The sequence below is a fragment of the Rhinolophus sinicus genome, chromosome 10 (genome assembly GCF_057876585.1).
Source record: "Rhinolophus sinicus isolate RSI-liver-muscle chromosome 10, RSI-T2T, whole genome shotgun sequence".
Classification (NCBI taxonomy): Eukaryota; Metazoa; Chordata; class Mammalia; order Chiroptera; family Rhinolophidae; genus Rhinolophus; species Rhinolophus sinicus.
In genome coordinates, this window is record NC_142510.1 from 17583855 (window position 1) to 17599417 (window position 15563).

General features: G+C 58.5%; 3 protein-coding genes across 7 annotated transcripts; 1 reads left to right on the forward strand and 2 right to left on the reverse strand.

The window, feature by feature from the left end:
- Positions 1-97: 97 nt before the first annotated feature.
- SLX1A (structure-specific endonuclease subunit SLX1A) lies at positions 98-4770 on the reverse strand. Of its 4 annotated transcripts, none has more exons than XM_074322903.2 (7): positions 4583-4770; positions 4081-4132; positions 3638-3976; positions 1627-1754; positions 1370-1457; positions 1209-1287; positions 98-265 (listed from the first exon to the last, which is right to left on the reverse strand). In XM_074322903.2, exons 1-6 carry the CDS (start codon positions 4768-4770, stop codon positions 1258-1260), a joined length of 825 nt encoding a protein of 274 aa, XP_074179004.2. In that variant the 3' UTR covers positions 98-265; positions 1209-1257. The 4 variants fall into 4 exon arrangements, with proteins under 4 accessions (XP_074179004.2, XP_019610240.3, XP_019610239.3 ...); XM_019754681.3 differs by having other exon boundaries at positions 98-354; XM_019754680.3 differs by lacking the exon at positions 98-265 and having other exon boundaries at positions 1156-1287.
- BOLA2B (bolA family member 2B) lies at positions 4622-5882 on the forward strand. Of its 2 annotated transcripts, none has more exons than XM_019754687.3 (3): positions 4622-5296; positions 5385-5482; positions 5740-5882. In XM_019754687.3, the coding sequence occupies exons 1-3, from the start codon at positions 5234-5236 to the stop codon at positions 5837-5839; spliced, it is 261 nt and encodes an 86-aa protein (XP_019610246.1). In that variant the 5' UTR covers positions 4622-5233; the 3' UTR covers positions 5840-5882. The 2 variants fall into 2 exon arrangements, with proteins under 2 accessions (XP_019610246.1, XP_088657551.1); XM_088801425.1 differs by having other exon boundaries at positions 5148-5296; positions 5423-5482.
- A 2122-nt stretch (positions 5883-8004) lies between these two features.
- Positions 8005-13437, reverse strand: CORO1A (coronin 1A). The gene is made up of 11 exons (XM_019754676.3): positions 13278-13437; positions 11617-11815; positions 10356-10478; positions 10132-10261; positions 9864-10048; positions 9576-9695; positions 9220-9324; positions 8976-9121; positions 8803-8860; positions 8477-8692; positions 8005-8221 (listed from the first exon to the last, which is right to left on the reverse strand). The coding sequence occupies exons 2-11, from the start codon at positions 11812-11814 to the stop codon at positions 8117-8119; spliced, it is 1386 nt and encodes a 461-aa protein (XP_019610235.1). The 5' UTR covers position 11815; positions 13278-13437; the 3' UTR covers positions 8005-8116.
- Between the last annotated feature and the right edge of the window lie 2126 nt (positions 13438-15563).

The window sequence follows — 15563 nt, forward strand, 5'->3', positions numbered from 1 at the left end:
ACATTCACCTTCCTGCTGACCTCAGTCCAGTCGGAATGGTACCACACTAAGGTCTGGCTGCCTACAGTTTGAAAAAGTTAAAAATCGAGAGACATGGTTGATGGAAAGAAAAGTAGGTTTATTCCAAATGCCGGGGATGGCGTCTCCTGTCCAAAGGCCACCTCCCCATTCCTAGACCGGGCAGGTTTTATGGGTGCACAAGAACAAAGGAAAGGGGGAGTCGGTCAGGCAGGTCCAAGGGCTGACATCCTTCCTGCGGTGGGGTCTGTTAAAAGATAATGTTGTCTCCGGACTCCAGACTCGGACTGGACCACTGAGACCTGGGGCTTTATGTATATTCCAGTGTCTGGGCGCCTGAGGGTGAAGAAATTGCCCTTTTCTGGTTAGGATTCCATTGATTAAATGGATTAATGAGGTTTGGGTAGCAGTTCTTCAGTTAATCAGTGAGGGGAGGAACAAAGGAAATAGCTAAATATCAGAGTGGATCAAATTGCAAACTAAGTCTAACTCCAAGTGGCTAGATAGCAAGCTCTGCAGTGAGTCAAACTGCAAACGAGCTAAGTCTGATTACGTTATTGATTTACCGAATTTCACCCTTACATGAAGACACCAAGGGTTCAGGTCAGGGGCAGCCAACCATTTCAGGAACTTCTGGCTCTGACCACAAGGTCGGTCCAGAGCAATGTGGGCAGGAAGCAGCGTGACAGGATTTGGGGCAGGGCAGGGCAGGGCAGGGCAGGCTCTTTTGGAAGCTGCATAGGATAGGAAAGAGCAAGAATGCTCGTCTAATAACCCTGCGATTGAGCCCAGCTGGACGGCTCCTGTGGGGGCCTCATTCACAAAAGAACAACGACCCCCAGAAGGCGCTTTTCTTTCCCTGGGTTTAAAGGGGGCTTGGCCTTTGTCCTTGCTATTTGGATTGAATCCAGAGTCAAGCTGGGCACTGGAGGTGTGTCTCCCAAGCCGTCCAGAATGGAGATTCAGAGGCAGGCTGGGGAAAGCTGAGGCAGAGGGGTTGCCAGGCCGAGGACAGGCTGCTCCATGCTGGAGTCAGCAGCCCCTCCCTCCTCTCCTGTTCTCCTGAGGCCCCAGTGACTGGTAGGGCTTCTGCCTCCGACACACACACACACACACACCCCAGCAAACACCAGAAGATACCCTTAAGTCAGACTTTTTACTGTACTCAAGTAAAAACAGCCCACACCTACAGGGTGGCGCACAGAAAAGGAGTGAGTAGAGGGTTGGGGATACTGGGGGTCAGGTCTCCAGCATGTCTGTCCAGTGTTCCTGTGGAGACAAGAAGGGTGGTGGTCAAAGGTCAAAGGCAACCCAGGGGATGGGTGGGGGAGGGGCTAAAGCCACCTCTCACCTCTTCTAATTCCAGGTCCTCCTCTTCCTCCTCGGTGCCCATCTGGCACAGCCAGATCAGATCTCCCCACAGCAGCGAGTTCTTACAGCTACCAAGGGGGTGCAGTTGGTGGGAGATACAGAGTCAGGATCACACGCCTCCTGCAGGTGAGGCCCTGGGAGCCAAGGCGAGGACCCAGCTGCCCTGGGCCTGGACTTGGACAACTAGGCACCGTCTGCCCAGAGGTAAACCAGGCGGGGTAGGAGTGCTGAACTCACCCAGGGCACTGGCCCTCTAGGGGCAGAAGCTGCCCTGGCTCCTCCTGTAGAAACTCCTCTGCCAGGCAGATCACGTGGGCCCTCAGGGGGCAGCCAGGGTGGGGGCAGCACAAGGGGCCCTCTTCATCCTGTCGGAGGTGGCAGGCCAGGAAGAGAAAAATGGGGAGTAAGGACGTAGCTAAGACTCAAAGAATTTCTGTGGCCCAGACGTTGTTCCAAGGGCTTGACATAAAACCACCATATGAGGCACATACTACCCTTATTTGCATGTTATAGACGAGATAACTGAGGTAGAGGGGTTAAAATATTTGCCCACAGGGACTAAGCTGGCCAGTTTGCTCTATTAGCAGTGATTCTATAACAGCATGGCCACGGCAGCTAGACCCAGAGTTCCTTACAAGTGATCTCTCATGTGGGTCGCTTCATCCTGCAAGGCAAGTGCAGTCACGTGCCACATAACATTTCAGTCAAAGACCAACCACGTGTACGACAGAGGTGTATGCACCACGAAATTGCTAAGGATGCGTTTCTCAGAATGTATTTCGTCATTAAGCAGCACATGACTGTATTCAATTTACTTACATTTACTGTTATCTCAATTCATGTATTAAATATTTATTGGCCATCTGCCCTGTACAAGACTGTCGTAAACAAGACTGCCCTTGTGGAGTTTAGTATAGGGGGGTGGGAGAGACTGATAATACCCGAAAATAAGACCTAACCAGAAAATAAGCCCTAGCGTGATTTTTCAGGATAACATCCCCTGAACATAAGCCCTAATGCGTCTTTTGGAGCAAAACTTAATGTAAAACTAATGTAAGACCCTTAACCAGGGAACCATGGTTAAGACAAATAAAATACAGTTGCCCCTTGAAGAAGGTGGTTTTTAACTGCACAGACCTACTCATGCGTGAGGGTTTTTTTCCCCAATAAACATACAGTCAGCCCTCCAAATCCCCAGGTTTTGCATCCCTGGATTCAACCAACCTCAGACTGAAAACAGTTATTTTTGATCCAGGGCTGGAAATCCCCAGAAGTAGAGGGCCGACTGTATGCATTGTTCGACACCATTTTATAGAAGGGACTTGCACGTGTGAGGGGGTGGGGGTCCCAAGCCCCTGCAGATATGGAGGGAGGGTTGTAGTTAACTTTGGGGGGAGTTATATGTAGATTTTCAATTGCATGGGGTCAGCGCCCCTAACCCCCATGTTGTTCAAGGGTCAACTGTATATGGTATGTCAGACAGTAAGTGCTAAGACAAGAAAAAAAGGCCGGCCCGGCCAGGTGGCTCAGGTGGTTGGAGCACCATGTTCCTAACACCGAGGTCACCAGTTTGATTCCCACATGAGCCAGTGAGCTGCGCCCTCTATAGCTAAGATTGTGAACAACAGCTCTCCCTGGAGCTGGGCAGCCATGGGCTGCCCTGTGCAGCCGGCTGACCAATGACTGGCAACTGACTGCCCCACCCAGGGGGAGGGCAAGGCTCATAACACCAGCATGGGCCAGGGAGCTGTGTCCTACACAACTAGACTGAGAAACAACTGGCTTGAACCAGAGTTGGGAGGGAGGCGGAGGGAGGCATGTAGCCGATTAGCACAGTTGATTTAGCGAGAGGTGCTAATAACACCAAGGTTGCCGGTTCAATCCCCGCATGGGCCACTGTGATCTGCACCCTCCTTTAAAAAAAAAAAAACAAAACAAAAAAAACATAGCAGGCAGGGAAGTAGGCAAGAACGTTGCACTTTTAGATATGGAGCCAAGGAAGACCTCCCCGAAAAGAAATGACATTTTATCAGGACTGTAGGTCTAGGAAAGAACTTAGAAAGTGGAAGAGCAAAGGGCCTGCGCAGGAGAGTACTAGAAGCGCTACGGTATTATCTTCATTTTAGAGGTGGGAGCAGAGTGGCCAAAGGTTGTCGGTGGGCTGCCCTGCCCCTCAATAAACAGCTTGGTCCTAAGTCGTCTGAACTCTAGACCCGCCCAGACCCGGAGACCAGGTGGAGCATCGCACCTGGAGCGCGCGCTCGCACAGGGAGCAGGGGGTCACGGCGTCCTGGTCCGGCTGGGACTCAGTGTCAGCAAAGGGATTGGCGCGGCGCCTGGGGTCCGACGCCCGGGGAGGCGGAGGCCCGAAGGCCAGCGGTATGTGCGGCGGCGGCGGCGGGCAGAGCTCACGGCAGAAATCGGCGCGCAGCCAGCGCAGGGTGAGCGGGAGGCGAACCCAGGGCGCCGCGCGCAGCATGTGCGCCAGCACGCGCAGGTGGAAAGCGAAAGCTGCCTCGCCGCGCAGGCGCGGAGCCACGTGCGCCAAGCGGCGTGAGGCTCGCGGGTGCTGCCAGGCCCACTCGAACTGCGGGCAGGGGTGAGAGCTTCAGGGCCGCGCGGGGAAGGGGGCCACCCGGGAAGCGCCCCAAGTCCCAGCCCGTCTTCCCGCCGCCCCGTCTCCTTCCTTACCCGAAGGGCGGCCACCGCGGAAGGGAAGCCGTGCACTATAAGCACCATCTCCCTGGAGAAGAGAATGCCGGCGTGGCCTGTGACGTCCCACCCCGTGTCAACCCGAATCCCCTCCTCACGGTTCGCCTCCAGTCCTGCCCAAGCGTGGAGCGCCCCTAGCCGGCCTCAAACTTCGCCCACGAGGCCCTGCCCCCTTCGTGGAGGTCCGTCCCCTCGCACCTGCCAACCTCGGGCACAGGGTCTTAATGGCCCTCCTCACTTCCTCTCCCGTCCAGGCTTTCCATCTTCCATCCCACCCCGTTCACCAACCCACTGTCGGCGGACCAAGCCTAAATCGGCAGGCCCCTTCCTACCCAGCCCCATCTGAGTCCCGCAGCTGATTCTCACAGGGCTCCACCTCCCCCTCAGGCTCCTCCCCTGGTGGGCCCGCCCCCGCCCATTGTTACCGGTCACTCCCACGCCGGGCCCCGCCTCCTTCTAACCGTGACCCGCCCCCTCTTACCAGGGCCCTCGCCCGCTGGTCCGCCAAGCCCCGCCCTTTTTGCGGCCCCGGTTGTGCTGCAGGACCCGACGGGCAGGGTTGACGGTGAACCCCACGTAGACGCGGCCCTGGTACCGAGGGTTCAGGCAATAAAGCAGGTACACGCCGAAGAAGCGCCCGAGCCTCGCCGAGTCCCCCGTGGGGCCCATCGGAACTGGCGGGTTGATTGCTGTGGCCTCTGACCTCGAGGAGGGTTGGTTTGCCAGGGCCGCAAGATGCTCGTCTAGGAAAAAGCGCTTGGGGGCGATCCGAGGTACTCTAGGGTCTACGGCAACGCGGGTTCCTGCACCCTGCTGGCTGGAGCTAGGGTTTCCAAACCGGCCCCAGAACCCTGGCTGTTGTGCGGCTGGCGAGCACCGATTAGCCTCGGCTCGGGCCGAGTCCGTCCTTATGCAGATTCTGATTGGCTGACTGACGGTAAGCGCGGAAACCCTGGACAGCTGGAAAGCGGGGCTTGTGTGAGGGCGGAAGTGCTGGGTTTACGGAGGCCTTAGTAAGGGCGGAAGTTGAGGCCTCCCCGGAAGTGGTACCAATAAGGGTGGAAGTAGTGTTCGCCGAGTCCGAGCTGGGGTTCTGTCCCCGCTGGGCTGTCGCCCCCGCTGGGCTGCCGCCATGGAACTCAGCGCCGAGTACCTCCGAGAGAAGCTGCAGCGGGGCATGGAGGCACAGCACGTGGTGAGTTGAGCGGCCTGGATTCGCCCAGCGAGGGGAAAAGGGGTCTTGGCGGGCCGTTTGGTACCATGCACACCATTCTGCTCCGTAGGAAGTGGAGGACACGACTCCCAACCGTTGCGCGTCCAGCTTCCGAGTCCTGGTGGTGTCGTCCAAGTTCGAGGGGAAGCCGCTGCTCCAGAGACATCGGTGAGGCCCGGAGAACACCTCGCTCAGCGCGGTCCCAGCGCCGGCGTCGCAAGCCTGGCCACTACCCGCAACCTGACTTCCTTACCCCCACCCATGCAGCCCGTATTAACACTTAGGCCCTCCGCCTCTCTTGTTCCCCGGTCCAGGGGACTGCAACCTGGGGGACACTTTCCGCCTCCTGGGCTGGGCCACCCTAGCTTCAGGGACTGGGACTCAGGCACAGGCCTGCCCTTTCCTAAACTCCATCTCTTCCCCAGGCTGGTGAACACGTGCCTAGCAGAAGAGCTCCCGCACATCCATGCCTTTGAGCAGAAAACCCTGACTCCAGAGCAGTGGGCCCGTGAGCGGCAGAAATAAGGGACCGGGATCTGCACAGCCATTAAATTATGAATCAGGGCCATCTTCTGTGTCGGTGTGTTGTGTGTGGGAGAGTGGGAGGGGCGCTGAGGCTGGGAGAGCCTAGCTGCTCCCTGCCCTACCCCCTTGGTTGTTTTACTCGGGGGCAAGTCTGTCTTCACACAGGCTTCTGTGTTCCCCCGATTATAAAATGAAAATTCAATCCTTAAAGTCCCTTTCAGCGTGGGCCTCACAGGCCTTTTCTCTAATTCTTGGTAAACCCCTAGGGGTACTTCCACGTCCCAATCAACCCACCCTTGTATTGGCCATTGCTGGGGATTCCTGCCCTCTGCCAGCCTTCAAGATGCACAGATGAGAAAGTGCTCAGGGTTTCGGGGTCCTGGCCAATTTAACAAACCTTTCCCTCTCCCAGCATCACCCCAATGTCAGAAGCATAATAAAGCTGCACACTGCCCCTGCAGGTTCCCCAGCCTTTCCCAGCCTCAGGGACATGGTACCCCTACAGGGGCCCCCAGACAGCTGGACTGCTGATGGTTTTGGGCCACTGGAGAAGCCCCAGTGACCTTTCAGCCCTGGGCTTGATGTGGCCACGGATGCCCCTGGGGAGACCAGGAGGTTTTCAGGAATGGAGAAGCGGGTGGGGGTAGGGATAAAGGAGGGAAACAAGGCCGACCTGAATCACAAAATCAGAATAGGTGATGCGTCTAGTATCAGCTTCACAGGTTCCAGGATTGCTAAGCCTTGCGCAGTTGAGGTCCTGAGACCCACGTGTGGCAAGGGCTCTTAGGGAGCATGGAATTTCACTTTTCTACCATCCCACCTCCCCCCCATCCCCGTCTCCCTCTTGTTCCTATCAGGGAGAATGGGTTAGTAAAGCTGGAAGTCACGGTGGTGAGAGGTTAACCCTTCTGGGTTCCAGGGAGCGTTTCCTGAACCTTCAATTCTGGGCCAGGAGAGCTAGTGACAGCCTATTCAGAAGGGCCCCAGAGGGCCCATCCCCCTCATGCAGGAGAGGTTCATAGAAGGAACCCCACCTGTCACAGGCCGGCTCCTGATTTTCTGATTCTCTTTACCAAGGCCCTGATTGGATCGACCCACTGCATCACAGCTGTGATGGCATCCCTCAGTTTGTAGATGAGCAAGTGAGGCCTGGAAAAAAATGACCTGCCCACCGTCACATGACTTGCATAGAGAGTGAGACCCAAATGGACAGCCCCACAGCTCTCCAACCAGGTGGGTTTTTTTCTCTGGCGTGCTGAAGAGGGAGCAGACAGCAAATGGGGCATTTGGTCCTTGCTGTGGTCTCTGTGTGGGGTGAACCAAGCCCTGCTGAGGCCAGGACACCCATCCCTAATAGCCCTGTGTCCCAGCTCGGGGTAACTCACCAAGCTGGACATGAGAAACCCACTTCCAAGCCCCCTACTTGATGGGGCCCAACAGATTAGTCAGGTCCCTCTCAGAGGCCAGGCCCAGGTGGGACCCACAGTACAAGCCCAGGACTGCAGGAAAAGCTCTCAAATCGAAGGGAAGACTTAGGTCAACTCAAGATGTGCCCTTTACCTGTAAACTCGGGTTGGTCTCTTGCAAAAGGACCCCTTATTTTGTTTTTTTATTTTTGTTTTTTTTAAACATTTATTTTAAGTGTGTTTTTTCCAGGACCCGTCAGCTCCAAGTCAAGTAGTTGTTTCAATCTAGTGGAGGGCTCAGCTCACACTGGCCCTTGTGGGGATCGAACCGGCAACCTTGTTGTTAAGAGCACCGCATTCTAACCAGCTGAGCTAACCGGCCGCCCTCAGGACCCCTTATTTTGATCCCTGGGGCCTACAATTTAAAAAACGTTAAGTGCCAGTTGTTTCATTTCCCCATAAGCAACAGTGCCAGCCGCTAATACAACCTGATGCGGTTGACGTAGGCAGATTTGGGAAACATGGGAATGACTGAGGCCCCAGGCCAGGGCCTTGAGTCGCTCAGACCTGCCAGCTGGAAAACAGCAGGCCCCCAACCCACAGCATGGGTGGCTCCCACCCTTCTGTGGCCTAGGGCACGCGAAGGCAGCCCCAGCCCCTGCAGTGGGTCAGTCCTGTCAGGGCTACTGAGGGGGAAGCTGAAGGGTAGGGGAGGTCCGCCGATCCGGCGTTCACGTAACCAGTCATCAGTCTGAGAGGTACCAGAAAATAAAGCCATTTTATTAGTTTATCCACCACTGTGGCCTGAAGGGTGGGAGTGTGGAAGGGAGGAAGATGATGCCATGGGCCCCAGCTGAAGGCCCGGGCTCCTCTACTTGGCCTGGACGGTGTCCTCCAGGCTTTGCAGGCGCTTCTGTAGCTCCTGCACCGTGGCCTGGAGCTTCTTCATCTCCTCCTCCAGCCGGGATACGGCATCCTGTGGGGCCCAGTGCTGCGTTAGGCCCAGCTCCACCCTGGGCTCCCCTTACCCTGGCACCCCTCCCAGGAGCCCCAGGCCTTGGCCCCTTCTGTCTCAGCCAGCTGCAGGCCTGTCAGCCTGGAGACTGTTTGCTGAGGCCTCAGGGTCCCCCACTCCCAGCCCCCTCGTGGGTGTGGGCAGCCTCTTCCCCGGGTCACCGACCACATCAGTGGTATTCCCAGCCTGACACCCAGGCTCCTGTCCGCCTCTCACCGAGCTGGGAGCGCCACTGGCCTCTGGCATTGTCCTCCTACGGCTGGTGTCCAGGCCCCGGCTGACCCTCAGCTCCCGGCTCTTTGGGGGCACGTAGCCGTCCTTGAGGGAAATGAGGAGGGGGCCAGCATCCCGACCCCCCAGCCACTCCTCAGCCGTGAGGGCAGCATCGGGCCCTGCAGTGGGCGGGTACAGGTCCTCCTGGAACAGGTCCGACTGTGGGCAAGGGCAAGGCTGGTTAAGAGAGCACTGAGGCCACACCACCACCCTTCGGCTCTGAGCCGAGGGCCCTGCCCAGAGCCCCAGGACAGGCGTGGGAGCCTCACCTTTCTAGGCACCGTCATGGCAATGGGCTCACATTTCCGCTCATGCAGCTTGTAGAATCTGTGGGAACAGAAAGGTGAGCAGTGCCCCCAGCACAGGCAGGCTGGTACTGAAAGTCAGCAGAAGATCAGTGCTGGCGAGGGGCATGCGAGGGGCAGGGGCAGGGGTCAGTCACCTGGCAATCTCACACTTGTTCACCTCCAGGCCACGTTTGGGCATGTAACCCATGCCACGCTGGGACTCCTTGGAGCTGAACATGGAGAGATAGTGCAGGAAGGGGGCCTCGGAAGTGATCTCGAAGTACCGGATAGAACTGTCCCCCTGCAGGTGGCGGGCGCAAGGGGTGGTCACGCCGACGGGCGCCTCTCGCCGTGGTCCTTTCCCAGCCCCCTCCCCGGACCCCCTGCCCACTGGGCCACCTTGCCACAGAGGTAGACAATGTTGGTGTCAGGGTCAAAGAAGGGCAGCAGGACGCCGCTGCTCGTGTCCAGCTCCTGCAGGGACAGCGGCTCCTCCAGGTGCTTCTGTAGGGACCGGTGGGAGGTAGTGATGAGCTGGGCTACGTCAGGCCCAGCGGGGGGCGGGATGGGGGGGTGTCAGAGGGGGGAGCTCTTCACTGGGCAGTGTCCCAGGGTGGGGGACACCCTCACAAACCAACCAGTGGGCCCCCCATCTCATGGTGGGTAAACAGGCCCGCGGGCATTCGGCCAGCCAGGTGGCAGGCAGGGCAGGGGCTAAGCCTCCAGGGTGATTCTCGGCTCCCTGCCGCACTCACTGTGTCCCACAGCGCCACCTGCCGCTCGCTCATGCGGCTGAAGCCCGTGGTCAGGATTTTTCCATCCGATACAAACACCGCACGCACAGGCCGGGTCCCCTCGTGAGGGCGGTCCTTCTCCTGGAAAGAAAGGAAAGCGGTGGGTCAGGCGCCCCACACACACCCTGAGGCCAGACCCCAGCGGGGGGAGCGGGGCAGCAAGAGAGGGCAGCATCTAGGGGCCTGGTAGGTGGTGGGGACCAGGGGTGAGGGTCCCAGGGTCAAGGTCATGGTTCACTGGCTACTCACAGCTACAACAGTGCCTTTGCGGGGTTCAATGATGCGCACGCGCTTGTCACGGCAGGAGGTGCAGATGAGGGCGCCGTCTCGGCTCCAGTCCACGCTGTAGATGGTGTCCGGGTGCACGTCTGTGCCCAGAGTCAGCACGGCAGCCCCGGTGCCCACGTCCCACACCAGGATCACGTTGTCACAACCTGGGTGATGACCCCAGTGTCAGAAGCCATGAGCCTGCCCCCTCGCCGTCAGGTGACCAGCCCCCCACGTCCTCCCCAGGCACCTGCACTGAGCAGCACATTCTGGGCCGTGGGGTGCCAGGCCACGATGCCCACGCGCTTGGTGTGGCCCTCCAGGGTGACAACGGGCTCCCGCAGAGGCAGCGTCAGGCCCCCATCAGGGATCTCCCACACCTGCAGAGAAGGGGCAAGTGGGCCTGGGGGTCTCCCAATGGTGTCACATCCCGTCCTGGAGCCCCTCCTTGCCCGTGTCCCCACCACCACTCACCATGACTGTGCAGTCCTCGGAGCCACTGGCGATGACGTTGTCATTGTGCGGGCACCAGGCGATGTCCAGCACGGGGGCGGTGTGACCACAGACCGTGGGTACATTCTTGTCCACACGTCCAGTCTGGCGGGCACAGAAGGGCCCTTGAGGAAGGTGTTTGTGCCCCTCCAAAGCCAATCCAACCCCCTCCTCCACATCCCTTCAGCCACAGAGGAAGGCTGCAGCATCCCCGGGGCGGAGCAGGGCGCCGGGTGGGCAGCTTTGGTCCTGTGTGCCAGAGGCCAGAGCTGTCAGGCAAACGCGGGAGGGCCGGCTGCAACAGGCGGGGGCGCTCCACCTCCTGCTTCCCGGTCAGACCCTGGCCTCGGTCCTGCCATCTCTATCTCAGTTTCTCATTCGTGCCCTGAGGGCCCACATCCCCACCCCACCTTCCCTGAGTGAGGCTTCCATGGCACATAGACTGAAGCCCTTCCCAGGCACAGGCAGGGGTAGGGGGTTTGTTGTATTGGGGTTAGGATTCTCCAGGGAAGTGTGTGTGAATGCGGGGTGGGAGGCTGTGGGCATGGGTCCTTCAAAAAGGAGAGGGATCGGGGAAGTCCATCAGTACTGGCCCCCAGGCAGGAGCAGAGGTTTGGAAATGGCCACTTCCGGGGAGAGCTGCCGCAGAAGGGCTTCCCGCGTGAAGAACGAGCCCAGCTCTGAGCTCAGCTCTCACCCCGACAACCACTTCCTCTTCTCTTTGCTTCCATCAGCCCTTTTAAGGTAACAACTTAGGGCCCATCTCCCCTTCCTGTCTCACCCCCCAAGAGAACAGGAGTGTGCTGGGGGGTGGTCAGCAGACAGCAAGGGGCACGGGGGCAGCGGAGAGGGCCTCCTACCTCATCCTTGCCTGTGAGCTAGGGGCCAGAGCTTGCTGGGTCCCCAAGGCTCTGACAAGGCCCTCCCAATCCTGAGAGCACTGCTGGGCCTGCCCAGATGCCCAGCCCAGCCCCCTGTGCTCCCGAGGGGAGAAAGCCCCAGGCTGAAACTGGGGAGACCCTGGGTCTCAGGACTCACTGTGTGATCTTTCTCCTGTCATGTCCACTCTGAGCTTCAGTTTCCATATAACTGAAGAAAGCTGAAGGCTCAGTCTTACAGATGACAGCCCTGTGCGCCCAGGAAGGCTTGGTGACAGTCACCTAATGAGGACCCCGAGGGGGCCACTGGATGGCTAGAGGTCACCTTAGGCAGAGGGCCACTCGCCAAGGCTCCAGAGGCTCACCTTGCCCAGGGGCAGTACCAGGAAGGCCCCTCCCCCGCTGGCCTCGCAGATCAAGGCCACGAACTTGGGGTTGACAGCACAGAAGCCACTGTCCCAGGTGGTTTGTGAGACTCGTACATCCTCATAGCACTGGTCAGCCTTGGCCGGTTGTCCAAACACATGGCGGAACTTGCTGGAGCGGACCACCTGCCGGCTCATTCTGGGGGTGGGGGTGGGGACACACGGGTTGAGAGCTTCTCTCCCTTCAGTTCCCCCGTCTCCCCCAGGACACCCCCTCAGCCTGGCGTTTAAGGTCTCAGCTGACTTTGCCAGCACTGACAACCTGCTACCCTCACTGTCTTCTCACCTTCCCCCAGCCCTCACTGCAGCTCATCTGCAGGGCCCACCTTCTCCACGGCCCCTCAGGCCTCGCTTCTGTACCCGGGGCCTCTACAGCAGGCCTGCTGTTGGCAGTACAACCCTGCTCCCCAGTGGGCCACACTCGGGGGTTCCAGCGCAGACAGCGTGGAGGGGGTTCCGCTCATCTCAGGGTCCTAACTTCATGACCCTCACACCTACATGGGGAACTGCCTAAAGCAGGGGCCGGGATGGACACCTCGAGGGAAGTGGCGCTTGGGCTTGCCCAGGGGCTCGATCCCAGCAGCTCTCCCAGTTGGACTCTGGGCACCGCAAACAGGCAGATGGCTCGTGCGGATGGCTCCAGTCTGGTTTCTCCTCCCCACTCTGCCTCTTGCCTCCATGTAAGCAGGTGCCCTAAGTGCCATCTCCACCCCCACTGGAACTCTACACAGGAAGGGAGAGGCGGGTGCTGACTTCTCTGAGGTCCAGCTAGGACGGTTTCCCCCAAATGGCTGGGCAGAGAGCAAGCGAAGACCAGGGGACTGCCTCTGGCTCCCAGGCACCAGGACTGAGGTGCCTGGGGAGTGCTGCCTGCTGGGAGGGCACCCTGCCCAGGGCCTCTACTCCACCTCCTGGCTTCACCCATTACCCTGCTTATGGCCTGGCCCTTCTCACTGGGGCCTCTAGCCCTGCTGGTTCACCCCGGGAATCCCCAGGCGGCTCCAGTGAGGAGCGTGGGAATATGTGAGGAGAAGCAGTCTGGGGGCAGGGGGTCAGTCCCAGGTGAGAAGCCTGGGTCTGGGGAGCAGGGAGCCCCAAACTGGAGGTTGGGGGACAGGAAGCCATCGCCCCACCCTGCCTCCTCCCCCACCGCAGGTACCAGGCCCGGAAACCACGGAAAGGGGAACTTGATCTTTTCTTGTTTTGCTCTCAACCCCTTCCTGTCTCCCAGCTCAGGGCAGCTGCTCGGCTCACCCCACCCTGCCCCCACCCCCACCCCAAAGACTCCCGTTCTGGGGCTAGTCAGGGCCGGCATGGGTCCTGATCCCAGACTAGCCCATCTCCATCTTGGCTGCCGTGGCCCCTTACCTTCGCCTCTTCTCCGCGCTCCTGGACGCACAGATGGACCCTCCCACGTGCACCCACACCCTCATGCGAGTCCCCTCCACGCAGGGCGTGCACGGGCTCTGTCCTCATCTCAGCGCCAGCCCGCTCTGACAGTCTGTCCTTCCCCAAAAGCCAGCTTCTGCCAAGCTCACGCCTGCCCCACAGGTGGCCCGGGGCAGCGATGCCTTGTCCCTTCCCCGGGGACCCCTGCTTACCTGCTGCTGAGACCTCCAAATGGAGGAGGGAAAGGCGGAGGAGGAAGGCGCTGGAGGAACCAGAGACTGCCCGCTGAGGATGCTCTTGTCAAGACAATGAATGAGAAGCAGCGGCCGCCCACCTCCTTGGGGGTGGCAGCGCCCCTTTGGGCGGAGCTCTTAAAGGGGAGAGCCCTTCCCTCCGAGGAGGCACCGCCTCGCCCCATCAGCCCGCAGCGTCCTTCCCCTCCCTCCGCCCAGAAGCTCAGCGCCCGACGCTGCCAATTCCGAACCCAAACAGATGCTGCTGGCCAGTCGCTGACAATCGAATCTGCACTTTTTAATGTCAAAATGCAAAAATACCCGGTTCCTTCTTCCCTCCTGCCGTCCACTCCCAGCCTACACGCCATCCTTTCCCTGGTATCGGGCCTTTGTACAGCCCCCCACGACCAGCTGAGCTAAGGCTGCCTTCTCTACCCACTACAGACAGGGAGCAGAGCGGAGGACTGGAGGACCGGGAGAGGAGCAGGAAGAGCCCTGCGCCCATGTGCACCCCGAGACCCGGGGGTCTTGTGCAGGCTCCTGCCTTTACAAATGCATGGCCTGGGGAGAGTCACTTAGCGTCTGGGGTCTCATGTCTTCATCTAGGAGCACCTCTGCCCGGTCTGCCTCATGCCCAATGAAGGAAATAATTGGCATAGGGTTTGTGCAGGGGCTCCGAAGGGGAAGGAGTCGGAAGGAGTCGAGCCCCTTCCCCCGGGGAGCTCTCAGCCTGCTGGAAGGAGAGGAGCAAACACCAGCTTTAAGGGAGCGAGGCAGGGGCTCCAGACTCAGAAGGAGGGACTCGTGCCTCCTCTTGGATTTAGAGAAGGGCCCCTGGAGGAAGCAAGGCAGAGGGTGAGAATCAGAGGGCCTTATGAGTTTGACTCCTGGCTCACACTTACTGCGTGACCTTGGGCAGGTTATTTAACCTCTTGCAGCCTCAGTTTCTCCCTCTGTGACAGTCATACCTACCTCGTAGGCTATGGGGAAAGGAAAGCCTGCTGCACTATATCTGGAGTGTAGCAAGTGCTTAATAAATGTTAGCTCTTAATACTATTTCCAGAATTGGGCTAGACCTGGAAGGATGAGAAAAAGCCAACAGGCCTGGCTAGAGAAGGTCTTGCGGGCTGCGGGGACAGCCTGAGCTGTAACGTGATTTTTCAAGGGACTTATTCGAATCCTGCCTCCACCACGGACCAGCTGAGTGATCTTGGGCAAGAAGAGGTCTAACCTCTCTGAACCTCAGTTTCTTCATCTGTACATGGGGGATAAGTATGATTTGTCCTGCCCACCTCCCAAAGCTGTGAGGCTCAAATGAGGCAATGTATGTGGAAGTGCTCTATAGATTGTTCTGTTGTAAAAACCAATGGGTTGTGTTGTACCTGAGAGCCTGCAACTGGACTGGCCTGGACAGAGCTGGGCAGGGATGTGATGTGCAATCTCTAGCTGCATGATAAGAATAACAGCTGGCGTTTACCGAGTGCCTACTATGTGCCGGGCAGTGTTCTAAACACTGAAACCACGCTACATTTGTTTAATCCTCACGACAGTGTCGTTTAATCCTCATGACACTGCTACCAGCTCCATTTTACAGAGAGGAAACTGAGGCACTCACCGCCTCCAGCCCTGAAGCACCTCATTTCCAAGCCAAACGCAAGCACATTGGTGAGGGACCTGAAAACCAGGCCCACAAAAGCAATGAGCCTGACAGGCCTGGAAAGGGAAAGGGTTGAGGAGCATGGGGTTGGGAGCAGACAGGGAGGGGGACGGCTGCAGGGGACAGATGCAAGGCAGGCGGTGGAAGTGATGGGGAAGCCATGTCCCATGAATAGGAGAGTGAGAGTTAGTTCAGTGACGGGTGGGGATGGCCCTGCCGTGGGGCTCATGCCTTCCAGTGAGGGGTGTTGGAGGGTGGTCCTGCAGCGTGCTGCTGGCCCGGTATCTTACCATCCCCTCTTTCCTGGCAGCTGCCTCTGGATTTTCCTCTGGGAAACCAAACTTTCCTCACTGACAATCCCTGAGGTTCAAGAGGAGGTCGAGGGTAGGCCCATGCTTCCTCAGCCAGAGCAACCTTTCTTGACTGGTTCATGGATGGGCATTTGACTTGAGTCTACAAAATGAGAAGCAGATTTATTGGAGCTGCTGGGAAAAAAGAAGCCCCACTTTTCACTGGGGGTGAGTAAGTTGACAGGCTGTAAGCCCAGCAGTAGTAGCGATGACTTTGTCGCCACGTAGGAAAACGTGGCTGGAACGAACTCACACAGA